The following is a 22,089-nucleotide window of genomic DNA, read 5'->3' on the forward strand; positions in this document are numbered from 1 at the left end:
GGGCCAGTTTATTTTTTCCAAATACCTTACATGTTTAAAGTAAGCCCTTTGTACTGAATTCATAAGCACTGTACACAAGCAAACATAGGTCACAATTTATGTGAATCTTCTAACCTTTTTCTACTAACATTAGAAAGACTGGCTGCAGTCACTACTTTTAAGAATCAAATAATGGTCCCTGAAAAACATTTGACACTCAGGGAAAAGAGGAAAGCATACTTATTAGCACTTAATAGACAAGAACAAATTAGAAATGATTTTAAGTTTTAAATAAGCTAATATAGTCTGAAGTCTCAATTACCTTAACTGTTCCTGAATATATGCAATTATTTTTTCTCAACTTCTCAAAAAACATCAAGCACTAATTCTGTGTTTGTTTGGAGATCACATTTTTCCTAGAGCATTCATTCAAGAACTACATTTGAAAATGCAAAGAGAAACACTGACACACAAAATGTATTCTACATACCTTAGAAATCAACCTTTCTTACAATACGACTCTTTTTAAATCCTCTCTTCATGACCCTAAAATTTCTTCCTACTGTTCCAAAATTAGATGCAAGCGTAATTGCCTAAGGGGTTTAACATGTGAAGCAAATAGGCTGGTTTTCTTAATGGTGCTATCACTTGTGGCTTGCTAAGGGGAAAATACATTTTTATAAAGAATGTCTGACGAAATTAATAATTTCTCCTCCAGTGCTTAACAAAAGCATGATAAGTTAAGAGAAGCTTGCAGCCACTTCTACTTGCGTAGCCAAATTTGTCCTGCACAGAAACCTCAAATAATTGTTTTCAGTAATATTGTAAACTCACAACAGTAGCACCCTACCTGAGGTCTTATTAGCCAGCATCTGCATTTTAAAGGCAAATTAAACAGTCTGAAAGCTTCCAGTCCCAGAAAAGAACAAGGCAAGATGACCATCATGTAGCACTACATGCTGCCCAGAGCAACGCCCTAAAGCAGTCTAGAATGACTGGGTAGCCAGAAGACAAACAATTGTATGTTTAATAAAGGAAGCCCTGCTATATAAAATCATAGCACAAAAACACAGACATAAAATATCAATGCTTTACCTCTTTTAAGACAAAAGGCATCTTTTTACACTGTCTCCTCTATGGAAAGAAAACAGTTCACAGTTTTTCTCTCCCCATTTCCACAAAGGCTCATATAACAGGGTAAATGAATGACAACAGCCTTTGCGTTTCCAGCTTATTTACATAATAACCCTATGGGAGTAACATTTAGATAGTGCATGCTTTAGGAGTATAACTGAGCTATAAAACAATATAATGAAATTACATTATATATATACACACCACTGGGAAGTTTAAAATCTAGAAAACTATCCAACAGATGTAATCTTGTTTTTACTTTTTTAGACCTACCAGTGCTTCATGAAAGAGATTATTCCAGATTTGTTTGGCTCAAGTATTCTTTCCTGTATTTCTCTTCTCCTTCTGCTTTCACAGAAATATGATAGCTGTTGTCTCTACTCACACTCTACCTATGTCAGAAATTTTTTTTTTTAAAGGGAAAACCTGAGTTTCACATAATTAATTACTGACCACTTGTGACTTGTACAAGCCTCCTTGCTCCAAATATTGTAGCCTAAGTTATCATACTACATATTACAGTGCGTTGAATAAATATGGAAAAAAAGATCTGAAAAACACTCTTAAGGCAGTAACAAAATAAACTTATACTAACAGAATCGTTTTGGGAGCACAGTGTTTCCTAAAGAGGTATGAACACATGGTAGCCTTAATTTGGTACCATCATTAATTGATGTTCTTACTACAGGAGATACAGTACATAGCAGAGAACGTTTTAATTGCATGCACACACTCGCACAGCATCTAATACAAAGAAGGCCTCATTCTATAGCATCTAATGCAAGACAATACATTAGTTTAGGTGAAGTAAAAAGCCCAAACAAGGGATCAATTTTTCAAATCATACTAAGAGGGTAAGAGAAAACTACCATTTGCTAGACTCTCTTTGTAAACCTTACAGTAGAGCAGTCAGTAGTACATCTCCCAATTAAGTGGTATTCTTTTCAATAACTTGCAAGAAACTATCACTGTACTGATACAAACACAGCTAACATTAAACAAATAGCAAGTTTGTCATTCCCACATATTGCTTGTGCAGACACTAGAGAAATTAAACTATTTCATGTGTACTAGTTCTGCTGCAGAAAAATGTCAAAAAGATTATTTATAACCTAGTGATAACTGACATTCATGTGTGTGCACGCGCATGCAAAAAAATCTAACTTAAAAAACCCTCCAGAACTGTCACACTGAGAAGCAGTCTCACAACTGGCTTATACCTACCTAAATCTGTGCTGCGACCAAATAGAGCAGTTCTGGATCCCCCACCTGCCCTCAGTGCACATCACCACCTCCTCTTTACACAATATATTTGTTTTCAGTGACAGCACAGACTTATCCCAATTTCAGCTAACTTAAGTCTTAACACCTAAAAAAAGAATCAGCAGTGATGCAGGATATCTGTCATTCATTACTGTACCATACCAAACTCTTATTTGGCCAATATTTCAGTTTGGTCTCTTAAGATTACCTTACAATTTTGATATTAGATATATTGTATTGCTGGCCTTCAGACAGCACATGCTCAAAGTACATCTTGAACAGCAAAGTTTAAGTTCTTTATTTTCTTAGTTTATTTTACCATTTGTATTAGCTTAGCACTTAGAGGTCAGGGTCTTGTTGTGCTAGACTGTACATAAAGTCCTATAAAAAGACAGACCATCTTCCAGAGTTCCTCATGTTCCCCTCAGCCACTTGATCACACTCCTCACACTGTGCTGGCACAAGCACACACACAGCACAGAGAACCAGATCAGGGTTCAATTCAGCTGAAAAATAACCCAGTGAAACCCACAATTTTAAGTATTTTTCAGCTAGATCAGCTTCCCAAACCAGTTCATTGTGCAGTTACATGAACACTTATGCCAGCAAAGTGGAAAGGAGTGCCTCTTTAAGCAGAAATGCTGCCAAACATGTAGCCATGGCCTAAATAGGCAAGTCAGAAGAGAGCAGGAAAAAAAAGATGCAAACAGTACAACTAGGAACACCCAGCTCTTAACTCTTACTTCAGCACTGCATCCAGTGGGAGTTTTCTTCATTTTAGCTCTTCCAAAACATTCTATGATGATGCAGCCACCCAAAACAGAATCTTTAAAATTGAAAACTACAAAGTTTTTCAAAGCAGACCAAGAGCTATAATCCACCAGGATTTTCAATTATAGCTGTGCTACCCTGGAGCTACGTTTATTTGTATGGTTGGAGTCTTATGCCTGGTCACTATCACGTCCATTTTTAAGATAAAAATTAGCTGGGACAAGGACTGGGTTTTTGTAATTCAAGTACAAAGATAACAGCAAAGCATCATAGGGAAAACAGTAGTGGTCAGCATGACTGACAAGCTGAAGTGCGCTACCAAACTAATGTCGAGAGAGAGGACTAAATAACTTCTAGGGAGATAAACAGCCTCCTACTATTTAGCTATTTGCTAAATGCTCTTTGTTTTGGGGGACTTCACATAAATGCATGCTTTAGTTGATTTAGACCAGCGGTTCCTAGAATACAGTAGCCTATTTCTCCTCCTAGATACAGACAGCCATTCTACAAATGGCTAAAGATAAAAAAGCTAAAATATACAAGCAGATTTAAGAATACAGAATAGGATTATGACTTTGGGTCTTTATATTTTTCAATAATATTTCAAACTGTCCCTTTAACAAACTTGCTACTAGTCCTCAAGTTGCTCCTTTTAACTGATGTTATTAAGTAATCATACACAAGGTAACTGCAGCCCTCAAAAATCCAAATTAAGCTCCCTCCCATAACTACCCCCCAATCTTTCTTCAACATTATTATCCCAGCCTCTCACTTCATGCCTTCACTACTTTTCTCGCCTCCTACTGTATCTGCTCCCATTACAAAGAAAGAAAGCCTATCAGTGACTTCTATAATAATGACATTGTTCTCTTCTGTGACTCCTACCCAAAAAAACAGCCGGGTACGAGCCCTCCTTCCCAATCAATCCCAGCAACATCCCTCCATCCAGACTCCTAGGAGCTTTACCTTCAACTGTTGGTCAGCCTAGAGAACAGGCTGTGCGACGAGTCAGGAGTAAGTGTGACAGGACAGAGATAACCATCCTTCTGCAAGGAGGCTCAGAACTCTAACCCACTAGTACAGATAGATGTTACCTGACAAACAGAAAGCTTTCTGATAAAGCAAGAGAAGGTGGCAAACTTCAGACAGAGATAAACCGCTCTTTGTGGCGGTCCTTTTCCTGTCTTCAGTTTTCCGTATTGTAGCTCAGATAACTGTTTTGGTGCATTGAAGACAAACTGCTATTAGTGAACCAACAACGGTTCCCATAGCTGCTTTGCAATTTTAAAGTCTGCCAAAAATAAACATGAAACCACATTCAAAAGATATAATATGCCTAGAATCAAATACAGAAAACACTCCTGAATAAGAAAAAAGTCAGGTCTAGTTTATTTCTCTGACCACAAACACAATTTGGCTAGAGAGAAATGTAAAAGGCTTCATCTGTTCATAATCTGCAGAAACTGTGAAACAGACTATAGCAATGTTTTGACTATAAATTAGTAAACATGAAACAAGTGGTACCTTAGTGACAAAAAGCATGGAATGGTTTTAAGTATAGTACTTTAAATCAGTTACCAGCACCCACAGTAAATACTTTAATGCCTCATTCGGAAGTAATTCAGGCATGAAATAGTTAAAAAAACTTGTCGAAGATGAGGGGTAACCACTCAGGGTTGAAGCTTAGGGCTTAAGTTCCTGGCTCCCAGCCTTGGACACAATCTATCAGACTTTTACATATCTTTAGATTATACTTGAAAGAGCATTTAGATACAGCAGCTTGGTTCTTTTCCTTCTGCCAAGTAATTAAACAAATTTGACTTAATTTGTTTTGAAGAACAAAGTTGTTCCATTAAGCAAGTGTCTAGTTTTCAGAGACAGTTTAAATTCACAGCTCTTGGTTGTTTCCAATTGGAGTTGCCACATCTTAGAGAATATAACAGCAAAAAACCAACCCTCCCGCCCCCCCCCACACACACACAACCAAAACAACCCCCAAAACAAAGGAACTGTAGAAAATCTCTGTAATCATTTTCTGCAGTCATCCTATAGAGGAAGTTTCTAAAAAAACATGGTAGTATCAGCTCTAGAGCATTTCTGGACAGTTAAGTCCTACTTGCACAGAAACAATGATGGCACAAAAAAAGGAAGGAAATTAACAGTTTACAGATGCTTTTTATACCCTGATCATTGAACTTATCAAGGACAGTGACTTTCTGCATTTTCTCCACTGGAGAAGTCTTGTCTAATCTAGCGTCCTGGTTCTGAACTCTCCAGGGTAGATGGAACCTACAAGTTGAGCACAGAAATGTTGCAAGATTGGGTTCCAGCCAGACAACCGTAAAGTTGAGGATGGAGGAAAACTTCTGCTAAGCATGCAAAGAATCAGCCACTCCAGAAACAAAGGCAGTACAAGGCACACCCACACTGCCCTTACACAAGGGACAGTCGGCTACAGGACAAAAGCCCAACCTTTCGCCATCAGTTAAAATAAAGGACCCCAGTCATATTAAGCTGACACTCAAAATTCAGTTTATAACTTGATTTCCGTGATCCGATAGGGCCAGGCCACAGCTTACAACCAAGGAGAAACTCTGTCTATACTAAAGAGAGGCCAATTCTTTATTCCTCTCACATCCATATTCCTCAAGTTAGCAAAGCTTTGCTATAATGACAGGCAGGCCCTGAATGTAAAGTCACTGCCATCTTTTCTTCTCAAGCTTCAGTAACAGCTCTTTCTCTTCCATCCGCATTAGCAATAAAAGAAACATTTTATCACATCCATCTACCACACAGTGCTTATAAAGCCAGGAAAAAAAAGTTTATGGTTCAGCCATCTAAACCACCAAATACTGACTTTCTAGTAGACAGCCATTCTAGTCTAAATATCTTAAGAATTATAGGTTGTACATATTACACATGAAGGTGACAAGGCCAAATCTGACCTCAAATCTACTGGCAGCTGTGCACGAGCATTCTTACCACACTAAAAATTGCTGCTGTTATTATTATTATTTTTATTAAAAGAATTATCCTCCATTGGGCTGTGTTATAGGCAACATTGTAGAGACATTACTGGTTTTACATTACATTGATTAATGCAATTAAATTGATGCCATTTTCCTGGCTGACACATACTAGTTTAGTTTATGCACAGGTACAAAATAAATCAGTAAGCTGGATTTAAACAAAGAAAAAGTTTACCCACAAAGTTTAATCAGCATGGTAAAACTGAAGATAGCCTGGGTTTAACTGAGACTGTTTTTGTATAAAGAAGAGCTTCCAATATAAATACTGCAATATTGCACTACTAATAGGAAGAAGACAGAAAATGAAACATGCCTCTCCCTTGTCTTTCAGCCTTGTTTTCTTCAACTTGTTTTCAGTGAAGTTTCAGTATTCCACAATTTTTAATTTGAGCTCTCCATTCATTTAAAAAACCCAACTCCATGCCCTAGATACTACCCTACATAAATTGGTGTTATCCTCAGTAGTCACAGACATCCGATTAGAGTCCACACATGCTAGCTTGCAGACCACAGCAGTTAAAAGAATCACCTAAGTTTCAGACAGCGAGATTTTCTTTTGCTTTCCCCATGGTGCCAGCCACAAGAAAGAAGCCAAGAAAGGCAGGGAGAAAAAAGGTCAGACTAGACGTAGAACCACTGTAAACTTGTCCTTGGGCATTTTGAAGGAGGAGGACCAGAAGTATGCAAAACTGCTATTCCAATTTTGTAAAAAGCAAACAAAACCCTACAAAAGGCTTCATTTCAGTAAAGGGACACTTAAAGCCAGAAACATAGCCAATAAAAGAAAATATGCAAGAGTCTCAGCTTGATACATTATCAACCATTTCAAAAGTATTACAGGGAGACATTATAAAGCATAACAGGAACTCTAAGGATCTCATGGAAGCTAAAAGACGCATTTTGATTTAGACAGCTGGTTTTCAACAGTTTCCAGCATGCACTGTGAGAGCCAAATACACAGAAAAAGGAGAGAATTTCAGCTCAACAAATTCATTACAACCAAGTATAATACCTTTTTAGGGACCTCACACCAGGTTCTAGGGATTTAAATTTCAAAACATCATGCAGTATATTGAGGCTTTTGGGTTTGTGCCTTAGCACTCATCCTAAGTCAATCATAGCTGACTACTAGGCCAGATTTTTCTTTGTTCTTTGGGTTGCAAAGTCAGAAGTCTACATCTCCCATATGATCAAAAGTGGACATTCTTACATTTTTTTGTAAACCATTCTGTGACTGGCTTGCTGAAACTGAAGCTAGTTAATTCAGTGAAGGCTTCCCTGAACTCCACCAATACATAGTGCAGCTGCTAAACCGTGTCAGAAAGCATAAGGCTAGCAAGTCTTCTTTCAGAGTGCAAACTACAATACTTCAGAACAGCTAACAGTGTTCAGGGCAGACATTTCCCAACTTCTGGATTTTTAGATCCCTGTAAAAGCCAGTATATCACAAACATATATGTAAAAACACCCATCGCTATTACATGCACGTCACATGTCTACTTCAATGAAGAATTATTTGCAAGCACCAGCCAGTTTCCTCAATTTTTGTACTCAAGGACTTAAGTTGTTATACAATTAAAATAAAAATTATAAAATTTAAAATCTGGCAGGGAAAAAAAATATACTGCATTTGATAGTAGTTTTGAGTTCAAGCTTTAAAATATACTTCCTGAGCAATTTAAGATTAATCCATCCTTAAGGAAAAAAAAAATTGTTACAGCTTGCTTGCTTCCAAAATCCATCTTTCAGTTTGTAAATGACAGTCTTTGAGAGCGCATCATTTTCCACATGCTGTAGCTCATAAACAAAAACAAGACACTTATGTTTATACTGAGTTTTTGGCCTTTAGAAGTTAATCTGAACCACACGTCAAATGTGAAAATAATGGGAACTCTCATTACCGCTTTTCCAAGTACAACATAAATCTCACTTGTCTGTACAAGCGTTCAGGATATGTATAACCTCCACCCTCTCCAAAATTGCATGGGACAAAGCCCACTGCTTGCAAAAGAAAAACTTTAACTCATGATCTTACAGGCTACATTGTGCAAACAGGTCCTTATGGCCAAAGAAATTTAGAAGTCAGTGGGACTTTCCCAAAAAAAGATTAGAGAAAATTTTGTTCTCTAGCACAGCCACCTGAGCAATATAGAGAGAAAGTATGACTCCTCTAATGATGCCTTAGCCAAGTAAAAAAAAAAAAAAAAAAAAAAAAAAAAAACCACCACAACAAGTAGAATTTTTGCAGTCACAATCAGAGGCAGCCATCTTGATGACATTTGTCACTGCCAGCATTAGGAGCCCTAGCTTACAAAATTTTTATGCAGTTTCCAATATCTCCTCAGACACAAAACCCTCTTTTTTAATGAGTAAACATGCACAAATATTCAGATTTCTTCCTCTTCTGGTTAATGGAAGCTAGAAAGATTGGGAAAATTACTTGATCTTTATCTAGTACTTAGATCTTCAAAGAGTACAAACATTAATTAATTCTCACAACACCTCCCTGTGGAATGCAAGTATTACATTTCCCATTTTGCAGATTAGGAAAAAACACAAACCAAAAGCTGAGTGACAGGAAAATCTGACCAATAATTTGGGGAAACAAACATTTCCAGCAAAATACTCAGGAAGCCTGAATTCAGCCCTGCTAAAAGTGTACAAAACATTACTCTCAAACCATCAGAGTTTGATCCTGGCTTTAGGTATACAAACGTACATTAAATGTCTGTCTACTTACATTGCTAAGGTTACATTCAACAGAACTGAGATATTTTAGCAAGACTGCATTCAAATCTTCCTGCCTAAGGAGTAGCGATAAGGAAGTCAGGAAAAAAATTAGCAGTAATAAAAATTGTTCTTACCTTCTGCTACATCATCATCTACAGCGCCTTTCACCTGAGAAAAACACCACTGAATGTCATTTCCTCCTCCAGCTCCTAAAAAACACAATCAAAAAAAGAAAAAACATGAGACCCCCACAGCAACACAAAGAACACACTGCTAGTTACCAGCTGAAGTGTTCAGGCAACATCGTACACACCTACTTCCTCAGCTGTGCTGTCGGCACAATTGCGAATTGCCCCTCCCCACCTTTTTCCTTTACAGATATTGTTTTTGTCATTAATCGCTTGCCAGCGGCCAAGGCAACATTTGTCAAAAACAGCATAAGCAGTAAGAATGATAAAAGCCTCAGTCACTGAAAGCTTGCAAAACTACATTACACTGCTGGTGCTAACTTAAACTGCGCATTAAAAATGCAAGTGCATCAACATCCTATCTCACAGGAAGCTTCTTCCTATTCGAGAGAGCAGAACTCTCTATAGACAAACACAAACAACTTAAACAGTAACTGCCAGAACAGCTCTACATTTTTTGCAACATCTCAATCTTTTAATCAATATAAGCCAAGCACATTATTCATTTTCTTCTTAAACAAAAATATTTAACTGGACCTATGTACTAAAGGCTAAAAAAAGAAAAATTTTACCACAATTTTAAAGTCTCTTCGCAGAAGTAATGAAAGTAATTATCAGCCTTAAAAGAAAAAAAAGAGGGGAAAAAAAAAGCAGCAAGTTGAGCAGAAAAGCAAACAAACAATCTCATGTTAACAAGTTCTACTACCATAGAAAACGGATCGAAGAGAAAACTTCAGGAACATTACTGCCTCAGCGGAAGGCAGTGATTCATTTGAACCCTGCCACCAAAACACACAAAAAACCACCACCCATTTCTTTTGCATTTCATTCTGAGCAAATCACTGCTGGGCTGAGTACATACAGGAAGAGACCGAAATGGACTTGCCTCTTTTTTTTTTTTTTTTTTGGAAAGCTCCTGTCAAAATGGAACTTTTTCTCGACACAAAACAACGCAAAGAGGCTGAGCAACAGATGGCATTTACACATTAATCCAGAAGTTTATCATCGCTTGGGGGTAAAAATACAGAATACAGAAGATACTTCTTCCCTCTTCTACACTAACTTGAGGGGAAAAAAAAAAGACATGGAAATCAGAAGCCATAAAATAATCTTTCCACAGAAGACCAAACGCCACAATGGCAAGAGGAGCAGCAGAATACAATCAGACTGTGGCTTGCATTTTTTTGCTTGCCTCAGTTTCTTTTCTGAAAGATTACAGACAAGCAAACTATGTAACCTGACAAGGTGAAGGGAAGTACAAGCATGCAGCCATGCAAGAGAAGTCAAAAAGCTTTTTGCAGATGCACTGGAAGGTATACCACGCATTTCTCTACCATTCCTCTAAACTTGTGCAACCTATTTTCTTTCCCCTCCCTACCCTCTTTATTTGTCATTTAGCAGTTGACACCATGGAAGCATTTAAAGGGGACAGCTTACAAGAAAAAAAAAATCATGGCTCTTTCTACGTAAGACTAAACATTTATTTTTTATACAGTTTACTTGATTTAAGTCCGCATTTTTTGACTAAAACAAAAAGAGGGTGGAGCACAGGCGTGTGGTGTAGAGGGAAAAGGCAAAGCATAAACCTACCACAGCCCCCACGCTTGCTCCTCCAAATGCAAAGCACTGAAAAGGCAACTCATTTGCAGAGGAGGGGGATGAATACATCTCCGAAGGAGGAGATTAAAACGGAAAGTAAGAACGAAAAGATACCTTATGCATACACACTTCTACCCTACCAAGATCACTCCAGGATGCAAAATAAAGCAGGATGCAAAATGGGGAACAAGCACAGAAAGGAATGAGAAAGAAAACAGAGAAAGACTTGTATTATCTAATTGCATCCTGCCCCCCATTTTCCACTCATTTGCAGATGATTTAAAAGCTGCGCCCTGCAGAAGGGGGCAATTGTACTCTCGACACAAGCACGTCTGCACCCTGCAACAACCCTCCGTGCACAGCAGCACTTCTCTGCCCGGTCCTAACTCCACCTGAGAAAGAAATGCAACATACCAGGGCGTTTGCAAATTCAGAAACCTGTATTTTATTTATATATAATATATATTTATATATATATATATTGATATGGCAGAAGACCCACCCTGTCTGCAAGCCTCCTGCACGCTGAACTTCAAAATACACCGCTCCCCCCATCCAAGCCCCTCCAGCTTGCCTCTTCCATGCAATTTTTTTTTTTTTTTTGGGCCATAGGAGAGGAGAAGGAAGCAGGGCTGGGCGGGAGGAACGCCGATTCCCCAGAAGAAGGGGGAAAAGCCCCGAGGCGGCAGGCGAGGCGGCCTGGCAGCGCGGCCAGAGGCGGCGAGCGAGCCGCGGCAGGTCGGCGCGCCGGCGGCCGCGGCGGGGCCGGCAGCGCAGGGCGCCAGGCGCAGCCCGCGCCGGGCAGGAAGCCGGGCGAGGCGCGGAGGGAGGGAGGCGGCGCTGCCCGCCGCCCGCCGCCCCGCCAGGCCGCTGCCGCAGCCTCACCTGCGCCCCCCGCCCGGCGGCGGCGGCGGCGGCGGCAGGGGCCGGTGCCCCGCGGGGGCAGCCTCCCCTTACCTGCCATGTTGGGCTCGCGATAGCGGCCGCGGCGGGTCGGGCGGTCTCGGCGCTGCGCGGCGGCGCCGCCGGCGGCGGGCGGGGGGCGGCCGCGGGGGGCGGATGGCGGCGGATGGCGGCGGGGGTGCGGCCGGCTCCGCTCCTGGGGCTGCCCCCGCTCCGCGCCTCGCTCCGGCCCCCCCCCAACGGCTCCACTTTCAAAATGGCGCCGGCGGAGCTGGGGGTGACGTCACCCGGCGGGGGGGCGAGCGGGCGAGCGGCGCGGGGCGGCGCGGGGCGGGGCGGAGCTCCGGAGGGGGCGGGGCGGCAGGTCCCTCGCTGCCCCCCGTAGAGCGGCGCGGCGCGGCGCGGGGGCAGCCGGCGGCCGGGGGACCGGCGCGCTCGGGCGGCGCCGCCAGGGCCTTTCCTGGGCTCCGTGGCCCGCGGCGGGGAGCTGCCCTCGCAGGCCCCAGTCACCCGTCGGGACGCTTTCCAGGCTCGCCCTGCCTTCTGCTCTTCCGTTGCTTCTCCCCGTGGTGCCTGGCCCTTTTTTCTTTTTTTTTTTTTTCCTCTTTTTCCCTTCTTTTCCTTCCTTCCCTCCACTCCCTTGCTTCCTCCTCGTGACGTTTCCCCGTCCAGCAGTTCCGCCGCCGTAGCCACACAACCTGTTCGAGGCACATTTTCCGCCCTCTTGGACGCTTTCCATTTTGTCTGCACGCTCGCTCTCCGATTTCGCTTGAGAACCCAAGTGCCTCTTCGCCGCTCTCGTCGCTGTTCCCCGCGTGCACCCAGCCGTGCTTCTGAGCCATTTTTAGCCTCCATCCACCTTTCACGTTGACAGCCAGCAAGATCTACAAAGGAAGACTTCCAGCCGAGCCCGGCTTGGCACAACTCCTGCTGGCTCCGAAAGGATGAAGGCGCCTTTTCAGCTCAACCGGTCCCAGTTAAAGTCTCAGCTGCAGTTAACATACAGGACTCGGGCAATTGATTCATTCGGCGCAATCTATTTAGGATCTTGTGAAAGTCATCAGTTTCCCTTCGCCAGACGTTTGTGCAAACGTTTTCTTTCTTCTCCGGCAGGGTAGGGCTCGCTAATCCAGATTTCACTTTGAGATTCATGAGCTCATACTGCAAACCCAGCACAGCCACAAACTCGCAATGTGCCTTCAGACAGGTCTCCTAAGTCATCACGTACACTAATTTTGCATTTCCAGCTCAGAACACCTAAGAGGCTGCTTTTCTTAAAATGCAAGACCATTCAATTCCTAGTCAGTACAGCACAAAACACAGCGCTGTGGGAACCGAGCACCTCTGTACAAACACACAGATACAGTCAGCCTCCCCGTGTTGGAGAGTAAATACCAGGAACCCAGAACTGCCCCAGACTAAAGGCCACTTCAGACAAACGCAGCTTTATCTCTACATTCCTCAAAGGACTGCATATGTGAATAAAATAATTCTTGGAAACGATGATAAAGTAATGTTTGAAAAGCACTCAAAACATAATGGGGCATTCTAAAAAATGGCAACTCCCCTAAATTCGGGGATATCTGCAACCAAGTATTTTGCTTAGTCCATTTTGAGAGCAATCCAGAAAAAATCTAAAAGCTAATACACTGGAAGTTTGAAAACATTCATAAGCAAGACAGGCTGGTTTTTGATCACTACAGTGTTAAGAGCCTTCCCTTAACAGCCAGGTGCACATTTCCCAAAGCTCAGGAACACGCTCACTCAATTCTACAAGTTTTTGGCCAAATTTAGTCAATCTCAAATTTTGAATAAAAGCTGGTAGTCTTCTTGTTTCAGGATTCCTTAAGAACATCCTTCTCAGCCCTAAACAGAAATGTCCTGCAACCTTTTAGCAGGAAAATTTGCAAACAGGGAAATTAATCCATTGCCTTCTGTGCTATTACTCCACAATTTGGCCCTCCTAATAGAATGAACATTCTTTCAAGAACTTCTGTTGCGAAAAAGAAAGCTTACAGTTAGTTCTGTAATATAAATTAATGAGGCTTTAGTATATACCTTATAATTAGAACAAAATCCCTCTTAGAAAAGATTTAATATCATGGTGCCGGAATGAAGGCTCATAATTCCAGCATTTCAGGGTTTTGTTTTGAACAAGCTGAGCTATGGAATATAATGAAGTATAATAAATAATTAACATTAAATCACAGCCATGGTAATTAGTGAAACATCTTGGAAATCATGATCTTTGCCTGGGTGTTCACTTATTTGCTAATTCCAACAACGCAAGTATTCACACTAGTATTAATGGTTAGTGCAAATTAGCAAGTGTATTTTGCAGCTCTGATTCAAAAAAGTTTGTAAGCACATACCTGCATCCCTTTCATTTCACCAGATTTTAAGCATTTATTTAGGTGCTCTGGGGAGATAGTAACTGTAATATTTTAAATTTATACACAACCACCAACAGCACAAAGCTTTGCTAAACACTTCTCTATTCCAATTATGTGCTAATCACAAATTCCTGCTCTACAGACTGTTCAGCTCAGAGTAAGGCGAATCACTAGGAGATGAAAATAATATAGGGACAAGGATCCACAGAATAGCATTTCTGGTGTATTTGTTAAAAGGCTAGTGAGTGGTCAGTTCACAGCAGTGTAAATCAGGAGCTGTAGAAGTTAGAACAACCTAAATCAAAATGTAAAATGCAACTTGTAGCCGATAAAAATATATTAATGTTGAATCACTGATCAAACAATTGAGGCCCGAGAAAAAACTCTTTATCAGCAACTCATTTTATATCTGCTTTAGTTTCCTAGTAATTTGACCTGTTAGGCAAGATTATAATGAATTACAACAATTCAGTTTAGAAATAAAGGGAGTAATTATCACCAAAATTATCACTAGAAGTTAGTAATAGCTGAGCCATCTTAGGCCACATGAAGGTTAACATCAGTGCAATGTAATTCCCTAGGGCATACTCTTCTGCACTTCATACTATCTAGCTTGAAGTATCTCAGCAAAAGAGATTTCCACTGCTTTTTGGGAAAGAGCATTTCACAGCCTAGCCGGCTTTACTCTTAGAAAATGTTTGCTAATATTCACCCTGTGAATTTCACATAATGGTCTCTATGTATGTAGCCACTTAATTAAGAACTATTATCAAAACAGTGCTGAGTCATGTCTTAATACTGCCAGATGGAAGTTCATGCTTAACAAAAGGTCAGACCGACCCTGAACCTGTAACGAGTTTTAGGCAGGCAGACTCGCAGGGTGAACTGCATTTGGTGCAAGTCCCAACCCGTCTAACCTCTGAGTTGCACCATCGCCAACCTCCCTCGAGCAGGTAGGCCCTTAATGTTATTTGCAGTGAGCCAACTAGCGTGCCACGAAGCCTTCCGCGGACATATGGAGCTTCCATTTGCTTTTTCTGTCAGTCAGGCTTCACTTGACCTGAGTTCACTTTGAGCAGATGCCACTTGTATAGTCCCAGAAATCTCTTGCCAGGGGCCAGAGAAATTCAGCCATAACCGAGGTATAAACAGAGATTTAAGCATTTACAGTCCTGCCTCACCCTCCTAAACCTGAGCACTACAAAGGCATATATTGAAACTGCCCTAGTGAGTAAGGTCCACTGAAGTCACTGGCTTATTTTTGGAAAGGGCAAACTGAAATTAGAGTTTCTAGTAGTTCTGAGAATTGAAACTATTGAGGAAGTACTCCAAAGAGGGGTAAAAATTGAATCTTCTCCTGAACAGTTTAGTTTAAGTATTACCACTGGTAAAAAACAGACAAGGATGGTACATTACTTTCAGTTCACTGTGCAACTGCCAGCAATTTTCTAGAAAGCCCTTTCCCAAGCAAAACAATTTAACAATAACATCTAATGGTTCTGTAACTGAGTGCGCTAAACTACTCATCACTGAGCATGCAAAAAGAGCTCACTAGCTTAGGTAGACAAGCAGCTTGTGTCACCTCAAAAGTGTAAAGTTCATTGGATTTAAGCTCTGCTAGTATGAGGGGAAGCCTCAACGTTATCTTTCAGGAATTAAGGCTTTTTCCCTGCCCTTACTTTAGCCTGGTGCAAGCAAACAGAAGAACTAATTAGGCTTGAAAAGATTTTCATATATTCATTAAAGTAGTAGTTTGCAAGACAGGTTTAAAACCAGCTCCAAAGTTGATCTGTTTAGAGCAGGTCTAAATTACAATGATTGAAACCACAATTTGCAAAACATTAGTTTAATGGATTATTTAAGCACAGTTTGTATAGAATTCATACACCTGAATTTTGGCAGGAGTTCCACTTTAAAGTGAGTGCAAAAATACATGCAAGGATACAGGGAAAGTGAGGCTTCTGGAAAAGAAGAAAAAAGGTCTTGGATGCAGACAGGAAGCACCTGTTTGGAGGGAGGAAAACGAGTATTTTTCAGTCGGGGGAGGTGGTTGGGAGGGTAGGAGGTATCCCAGTATTTTGTAGTTAAGTATTTTTTTGAAGTCAAACTGAGAAATAACTTGAGATACCTATAAAAAAACTATGCTTTTAATATCTTAAAATCTCTTGTTATATTTGATAAAGTGTAGTTTGTTCTATGGGGGGATGAATCTGACTAAAAGATAAGAGAACTGTTACCAGAAGCTAACATAACCCTGTTAAACCTAAAAATGCAGCCAGAGGAACAAGATGGGAGCCACAAGACCTGGATTTAATCCTCACTATAACTTAGTAGCTGAGATTAATAAAGCACAAAGTTCAGAATAACCTGGGACCTCTGACTTTGAATCTCCCACCTCAGGCTATTCAGACATAACTTTGAGAGCTCTGAAACCTGCTAGCAGTAGAAAACAAACCCCAAAGCCAGTGACCCTAAACTAAGCACCAGGAACAGATGGCAGAACCCCCCCCTCCTTTTTTTTTTTCTTCTCCCCATAAGAATAATTAAACACTAGACTAGATTGTCAAAAAAAGGCTGCAGCACATCCACTACCAGACATTTTTAAGAGCAGATTAGATAACCACCTACTGGGAATAAACTAAGTAGAGCTGCTCCTGCCTAAGGGTAAGGGATGGCTTAGTCCTTAGTAAGAGATGGTTTTTACCATTCTGCAACAGGGAACCCACATTCCTCAGCTTGAAAATGCAGGTTCTTTTCACCAGTAACACAGTCAAGGTCAGGATGCTCCAAGACTGATAAATCAGAGAATACTTTAAAATATACCAGATTTCTTTCCCCTGTTAATCTTTAGGAAGGGGATAATTAACATTCCTCAGGCTCTTTAAGTACATTGAGATCAATGGAAGGAACATAACAGCAACATCAATAATCACAACAAAAAGTTGCCTTGGGGAGAAACAACACTTCATGCAATAGACTTAACTGATAACATGCTGCATCTCTGAGAAGCGCAGAGTAACTCACAGGTGAGAGGAGCCCTGGCCACCACCGTCTTTATGAGACACCTTGCAGGAAGGGGAGGAGCTGAGGTACACAACCTTGAATACTTTTTTTTCTGTCCAGACTGTCATGGTCTATACACAAAAATGTTTCTTTCTGGGTAAGGGTTGCAGTGTTATTGAGGGAATAGAAATGTTCCTATTTCCCTGCTAATAAACCTACTGTAGAGGAATCAGGTGATCTAAATAGGTGAAAGAGTAGCCTCAGAGACCTTTAGGAAAGGAGTTTGCTTAACAAAAGCAGGAAGCTGAAAGCAAGCATGTTAAAACCATTTCCTTTTATAGGATTTCCCTGTTATTTTTTAGTAGTGGGGTTTAGTGTCTTCCATTTGAGGTTCTCACTACAGCCAAGTACTTTTATGCATTAATTAAAAAGCTATTATCTTCTACTGTGCATCGGAAGAATTATGCTTGCGGAGATTTATTTCAAAAGGTGTATGAAAATGTAAGTATCTTGGCTCAAGTGCTGTAGCTGTCCTCTCTATAGCACTGAAGCCATTGTTAATAAAATATGTATATATAAGCCAACTGATCTAAAAGAAAAGAGCACAATCAGCTCTTTGGAATCATGATTTGTGCTTTGAAGTCTGTAGCTTTAGAGGGATTTCACAGTAAGAAAGTTAATTGCTATCTCTGTCTGCTGCTAGCAGGGTGTGTGAACTTATCAAGGATCTGTGACTCCAGAGAGAAATGTCAAAATGTAATTTCTAAAAAAAAAAAAGGGGGGGGGAACAAATGCAAAGAGCCTCAAGATATTCTTCTTTAAAACTCTCTTGATTCTTAGCTGTACTGTAAGAGGGAGGATGACTCTGAGTAGCAATACTATTACCCTAGTATTGCTAGACTTCTGCATGCAAAAAATGACATGTGCGGGTAACTAGCATGATTGTTCTGGGTCATTCATTAGTTTATCCCTTGATACATGAGTTTGTTTACCTTTTGGTTTCATTTTTATTTTCATTATTAGCAGCACAGTATTTCTAGGGCATTTTTAAAGTTTTTCAAACTTTCTTCAATTTAGCAAATAGGGAATATTCAGGTATTCGCTACTGAAATTGTTCTGAAACATTCTTTGCTTGCTTTCCTTTGTCACACAGTTCTTCTGGTAACAGGTTTGTAAGGGTCTGAAGGTAATGCCAGGAATGAACTGAGAAGGGAAGGAAGGGAGGCCGAAATAGCAAAGTGAATTGTTCCATTCACATGGCTTTTCTGCTAGGGAATAAGTTAACACTGTAAACAGGAGAGAGGTGGGGTTTGCAGATTGGACAGGAAATCCTTAGTTCTAATCCTCGCTGTGCTGTTGATTCCCTTGGAGACCCTGAGCAAACGCTTTCTGCTGTTTTTTCATTGGAAATAAATTGGGGATGATAGCACTTAACAAGCTCATAAAAGCAGCTCCTTCAGTTAAAAGATTGGTAACATACTTTGAAAATAGCATGTGGCACATGGAGGCTTGAAATTAGCTTGGCTCGTTGTCCCTTACACTGCTGTGAGGACTAGGGACATTCGGGGGCCCAAGTCACCCGTGTCAATGGATAGGCTTTGTTTTTCTCGCGTAGAACAATGCAGAGCAGATGCTTTACCAGGGACATGAGGAAACGTAGCCCCGCCACCATTAGCCATTGTGCGGTGTGATTCATGCTTGGGCAGTCTGCTCGGCCGTCCTTAGTACAGCCTGTAGCTGCGTTTAGCCCCGGTGTAAACAGGCATCTTAACCTTTTCTTCCTTGGCCTGCGGGGAGCACCCCTGCGAGGGAGGACGTGTGAGAAGGGATTGTGGCTGAGAAGAGTACGTTTTTCAGGAGGTCTCTTCTGTGTGTCAAGCCCACAGACGCTGTGGTTGCTGAGCAGCATGGCAGCCCCTTGCGCCCTGAGACCCCGCGTACCCGCTGCAGCTGCCTGGCAAGCCACTGAGCTGTGCCTGACGGGAGGGGTCCCGGCGTGGGAGGTGGTGGTGCTGGGTTGGGAACGCTGGAGAAGCACAGAGACCGGAGACGTGACAGCCCCGTGCGACGCCTGGGCAATGGTTCTGATTTGTCATTGCTGATTCTCTGCGCAGATGTAAATGACTGCGTGGATGATGAATCAGACTTGCATCATTATCATCCTGCTTTAAGTGGGAAGAACCTGTGGTAACACTGTCTAGTGACAGCAGCGTGGAAAGGGGAACATCCAGACTCCTAAAAAGTATGCCTTATCTCAGGTTTCTCTGTTTTTCTATAACTAGTGCTTATGCTTAATTTTCAAAGGTACTGAGTGTACACAACTCATGCTAGTGCAGAGGAGCCCATAGAAATGTTTCTAGTTCTGAGAGCTGATTTTCTTCCGTCGGATAATTAGATAAGGGAAACTCGTTGAACATCTATCAGTGTTATTTATCAAACTTTCTTGACTTTTCATTTAGCTGCAAGCATTTTGACTTGTCAAAACTGCTAAGAAATGCTGCTGAAATTTAGAGAAGAAATCTCTCAATGTTCTTATTTGTAAATACTTTTATTTAAAAACCCATTTAATACTTTCTGTGAGCACCTTTGTAAACTCGGTTTAGCTTGAGAGACATCTAATTTTGAGAACCTAAAGAAACTGGGTCCTGGTTTGCATATCATTTGTCCTGAGCTTGATATGCTATCCTGAATTCAGCCACAAAGTTTTAGATTCACAGAAACTCAATTATCTTCTATTATGCTTCCTGGGATCTGTTTTTCTCTCAGCTCAGAGCTACTAACTTACCAATATTGCTTCAAATACAAAAATCTCTCCTCTTTTAGTTGTGAGAATTCACCTCTCTGGTGGGAATCTTCCTACTTAGTCCAAGATATGTTCCAGAGTTTGCAGGATTTGCTTTTTCCCTGCTTCTCCATTCATTCTTTCCTCTTTTCAACCTATTCCCCTACTCCGCTTTCTTCCCTCCCTCCCATTTTTTCCTTCATCTCTCCCCTTCAAAATCCAAACTGAGGTTTTTACCCTCATAGAAGCAAAAAAAGAACAAAAGTTACTGCAGGCCCAGTAATTTTCTTTTCACTTTGTCCCCACCCCTGCAAGTTACTCTGCATGGAGGTGCCAATCTGTACAAATGACCTAGGGACTCTCATGAGACTTTGGGGATCGGAACTCAGCTCTCTGAATTACATGCTTATGCTTTAGACAGAGCCATTCTCAGCTTGGCAAATGGGGAGCTATTCACAAGAAACTGGTGAAAGAGAGATTTGGAATTAAGCCTGCCAGTAAATCTCCGGATTGCTGCCACATACAATTGCTGCCTTCCAGGAGGAAAATGTGTCACTTGCTTCACAAATCCCAGAGCTACAATGTATTCGAGTTCTTCAGAAGAAGACAGGGCTTAAAGTAGCTGTGTAGAGAGAACCCCTGAGAAATATGGAAAGGGCAAGTTGTTTAACAGTGGCACTTAATTGGCCTACCCTAGGGACTATTTAAGAATCCTAGGCAACACTAAGCCCTGAATTATTCTGGTTCTTGACTTTCTTCCCTTTCCTTTGTAGTGCCTCTGTCCTCGTCGCACTTGTTTCAGTACCTGGAGTAGAACAGGTTTTCCTTTTGTGGTTCCCTGTACATACATTTTTTGAAAAGATCCTGTTACTTCCTTTTTCTCTGCCTGTAAACAGAGGTATCTCTGTATTTATATCACAGAAAAAATATATATGTATATTTTTTAATCACAATTTACTCTGTAAGAGACTCTACAAGAGATGGGGGACCTTTACTGGCACTTGCATATCAGTTCATTTAAACTACGTGAAGCTTGTTCTTGAAGAATATTAGAAAGAATACTAGAACTTCTCTCTTCTAAGTCATCAGGTTGAATTGTCCATTTGTATTGTTTATGTCCTATTTTTATTTTCTATTTGATTAAAACCAATATACTCTCAAAAGGGTATATTAAACATAATGTAAAAGCACTAATTGTTTTAGCTGATAGCTAGGCCTTCCAAATAATGCATCGGTTCTCATTTCTAATATTCAGTGTAGACCTAGAGCTTATTTCTCCTGGTACACAAGGAGTTTAAATAGTAAGCAGGAGAAACAAGTGGAAATGTAGCTTTTTCCCCCATAAGGCAGTAATATTTTCTCAAAATCTTTTTGCTTGTGTCTCACTACTCCCTGTTTAGCTGTTGGTTCCCCCAGCTGAACAACACAGCAGATACGTGCTCCAGTCCCTCCTGGAGGATAAGCTTCCGAGAGTGACCACGCACAACCCTGAGACCTTTTGGCATTGGGGCACCTCAGCTTTTTATGATCTATAATTAGACTCCCACCTTCTCATCATTCTGTCATCAAACACTGATTTCAGACTCCTCTAAGGGGGGCTGCTGCCTACTCTGGTACAAGCAAAGATGAGACAGATGAAGCTGAAAGAGAAATTTTGTTGATAAGGTCACTATTGCAGTGTTCAATTAAAGGTGAATGTGTAATAAAGTTATTTTCATGGCTTGGACCAAAAATGTTATCACATAAGTAGCACACAAAATAATAGTAATTTATAAGTATGTTGTACCTTTTGTCTTAGAGCCCTTTGCCTACTCTCACGGAAGTCAGTATAGAGAGATCATCTTTGGTTTCAGTGACACATAGTTCAGGCTTGGGTACAGATCCCACTGCCAAAATGCTGAAACCTTTAAAATCAGATGTTGATGGGTAAATAGGATGTTTTGCTCAAGCACAAAGAGGGAAATCCTGGTCATGGTCATACATACATGGGTATATGCATCCATTTGTCTTCTGGTAAAAAATATAAAGATTTTAATATTTGCATGGCATATCTATATAAGGATGAGAAGCATAGTAAATAGGCACAGATAGATCCAGAAGGCATGCAGATATCCTTGAAACGAGCCGCCTCTATAAACTGTGTGGAATTTAGAGCATGGTCACATGAGCACACGAGATCCAGTTGATATCTCTGACAAGTCACTGCACTGAGATGCAGTAATTAGTCACATACATTTGCCTAGTATGTTGCATGCAAAGTGAAACGAGTTCATCTAAACCACTAGCGAAGGGCTCAGTTACTAAAAGAGGTTCAG

The 22,089-nt window shown here is 41.0% G+C and overlaps 1 protein-coding gene across 2 annotated transcripts in view; it reads right to left on the reverse strand.

Annotated features, from left to right (window-relative positions):
* Positions 1–11,734, reverse strand: part of PPP2R2A (protein phosphatase 2 regulatory subunit Balpha) — a 41,645-nt gene extending 29,911 nt beyond the window's left edge. Inside the window, exons 1-2 of one of the 2 annotated variants that reach the window (XM_067312242.1) lie at positions 11,651–11,734; positions 9,041–9,115 (exon numbers count right to left, since the gene is read on the reverse strand). In XM_067312242.1, the coding sequence (XP_067168343.1) occupies positions 9,041–9,115; positions 11,651–11,657 (82 nt within the window). In that variant the 5' untranslated portion in view covers positions 11,658–11,734. Of the gene's footprint in view, positions 1–9,040; positions 9,116–9,800; positions 9,862–11,650 lie in introns of those variants that run through there. The other variant, XM_013954525.2, reaches the window with a different exon arrangement.
* Positions 11,735–22,089: the final 10,355 nt, after the last annotated feature.

The sequence above is a fragment of the Apteryx mantelli genome, chromosome 29 (assembly GCF_036417845.1).
Source record: "Apteryx mantelli isolate bAptMan1 chromosome 29, bAptMan1.hap1, whole genome shotgun sequence".
NCBI lineage: Eukaryota > Metazoa > Chordata > Aves > Apterygiformes > Apterygidae > Apteryx > Apteryx mantelli.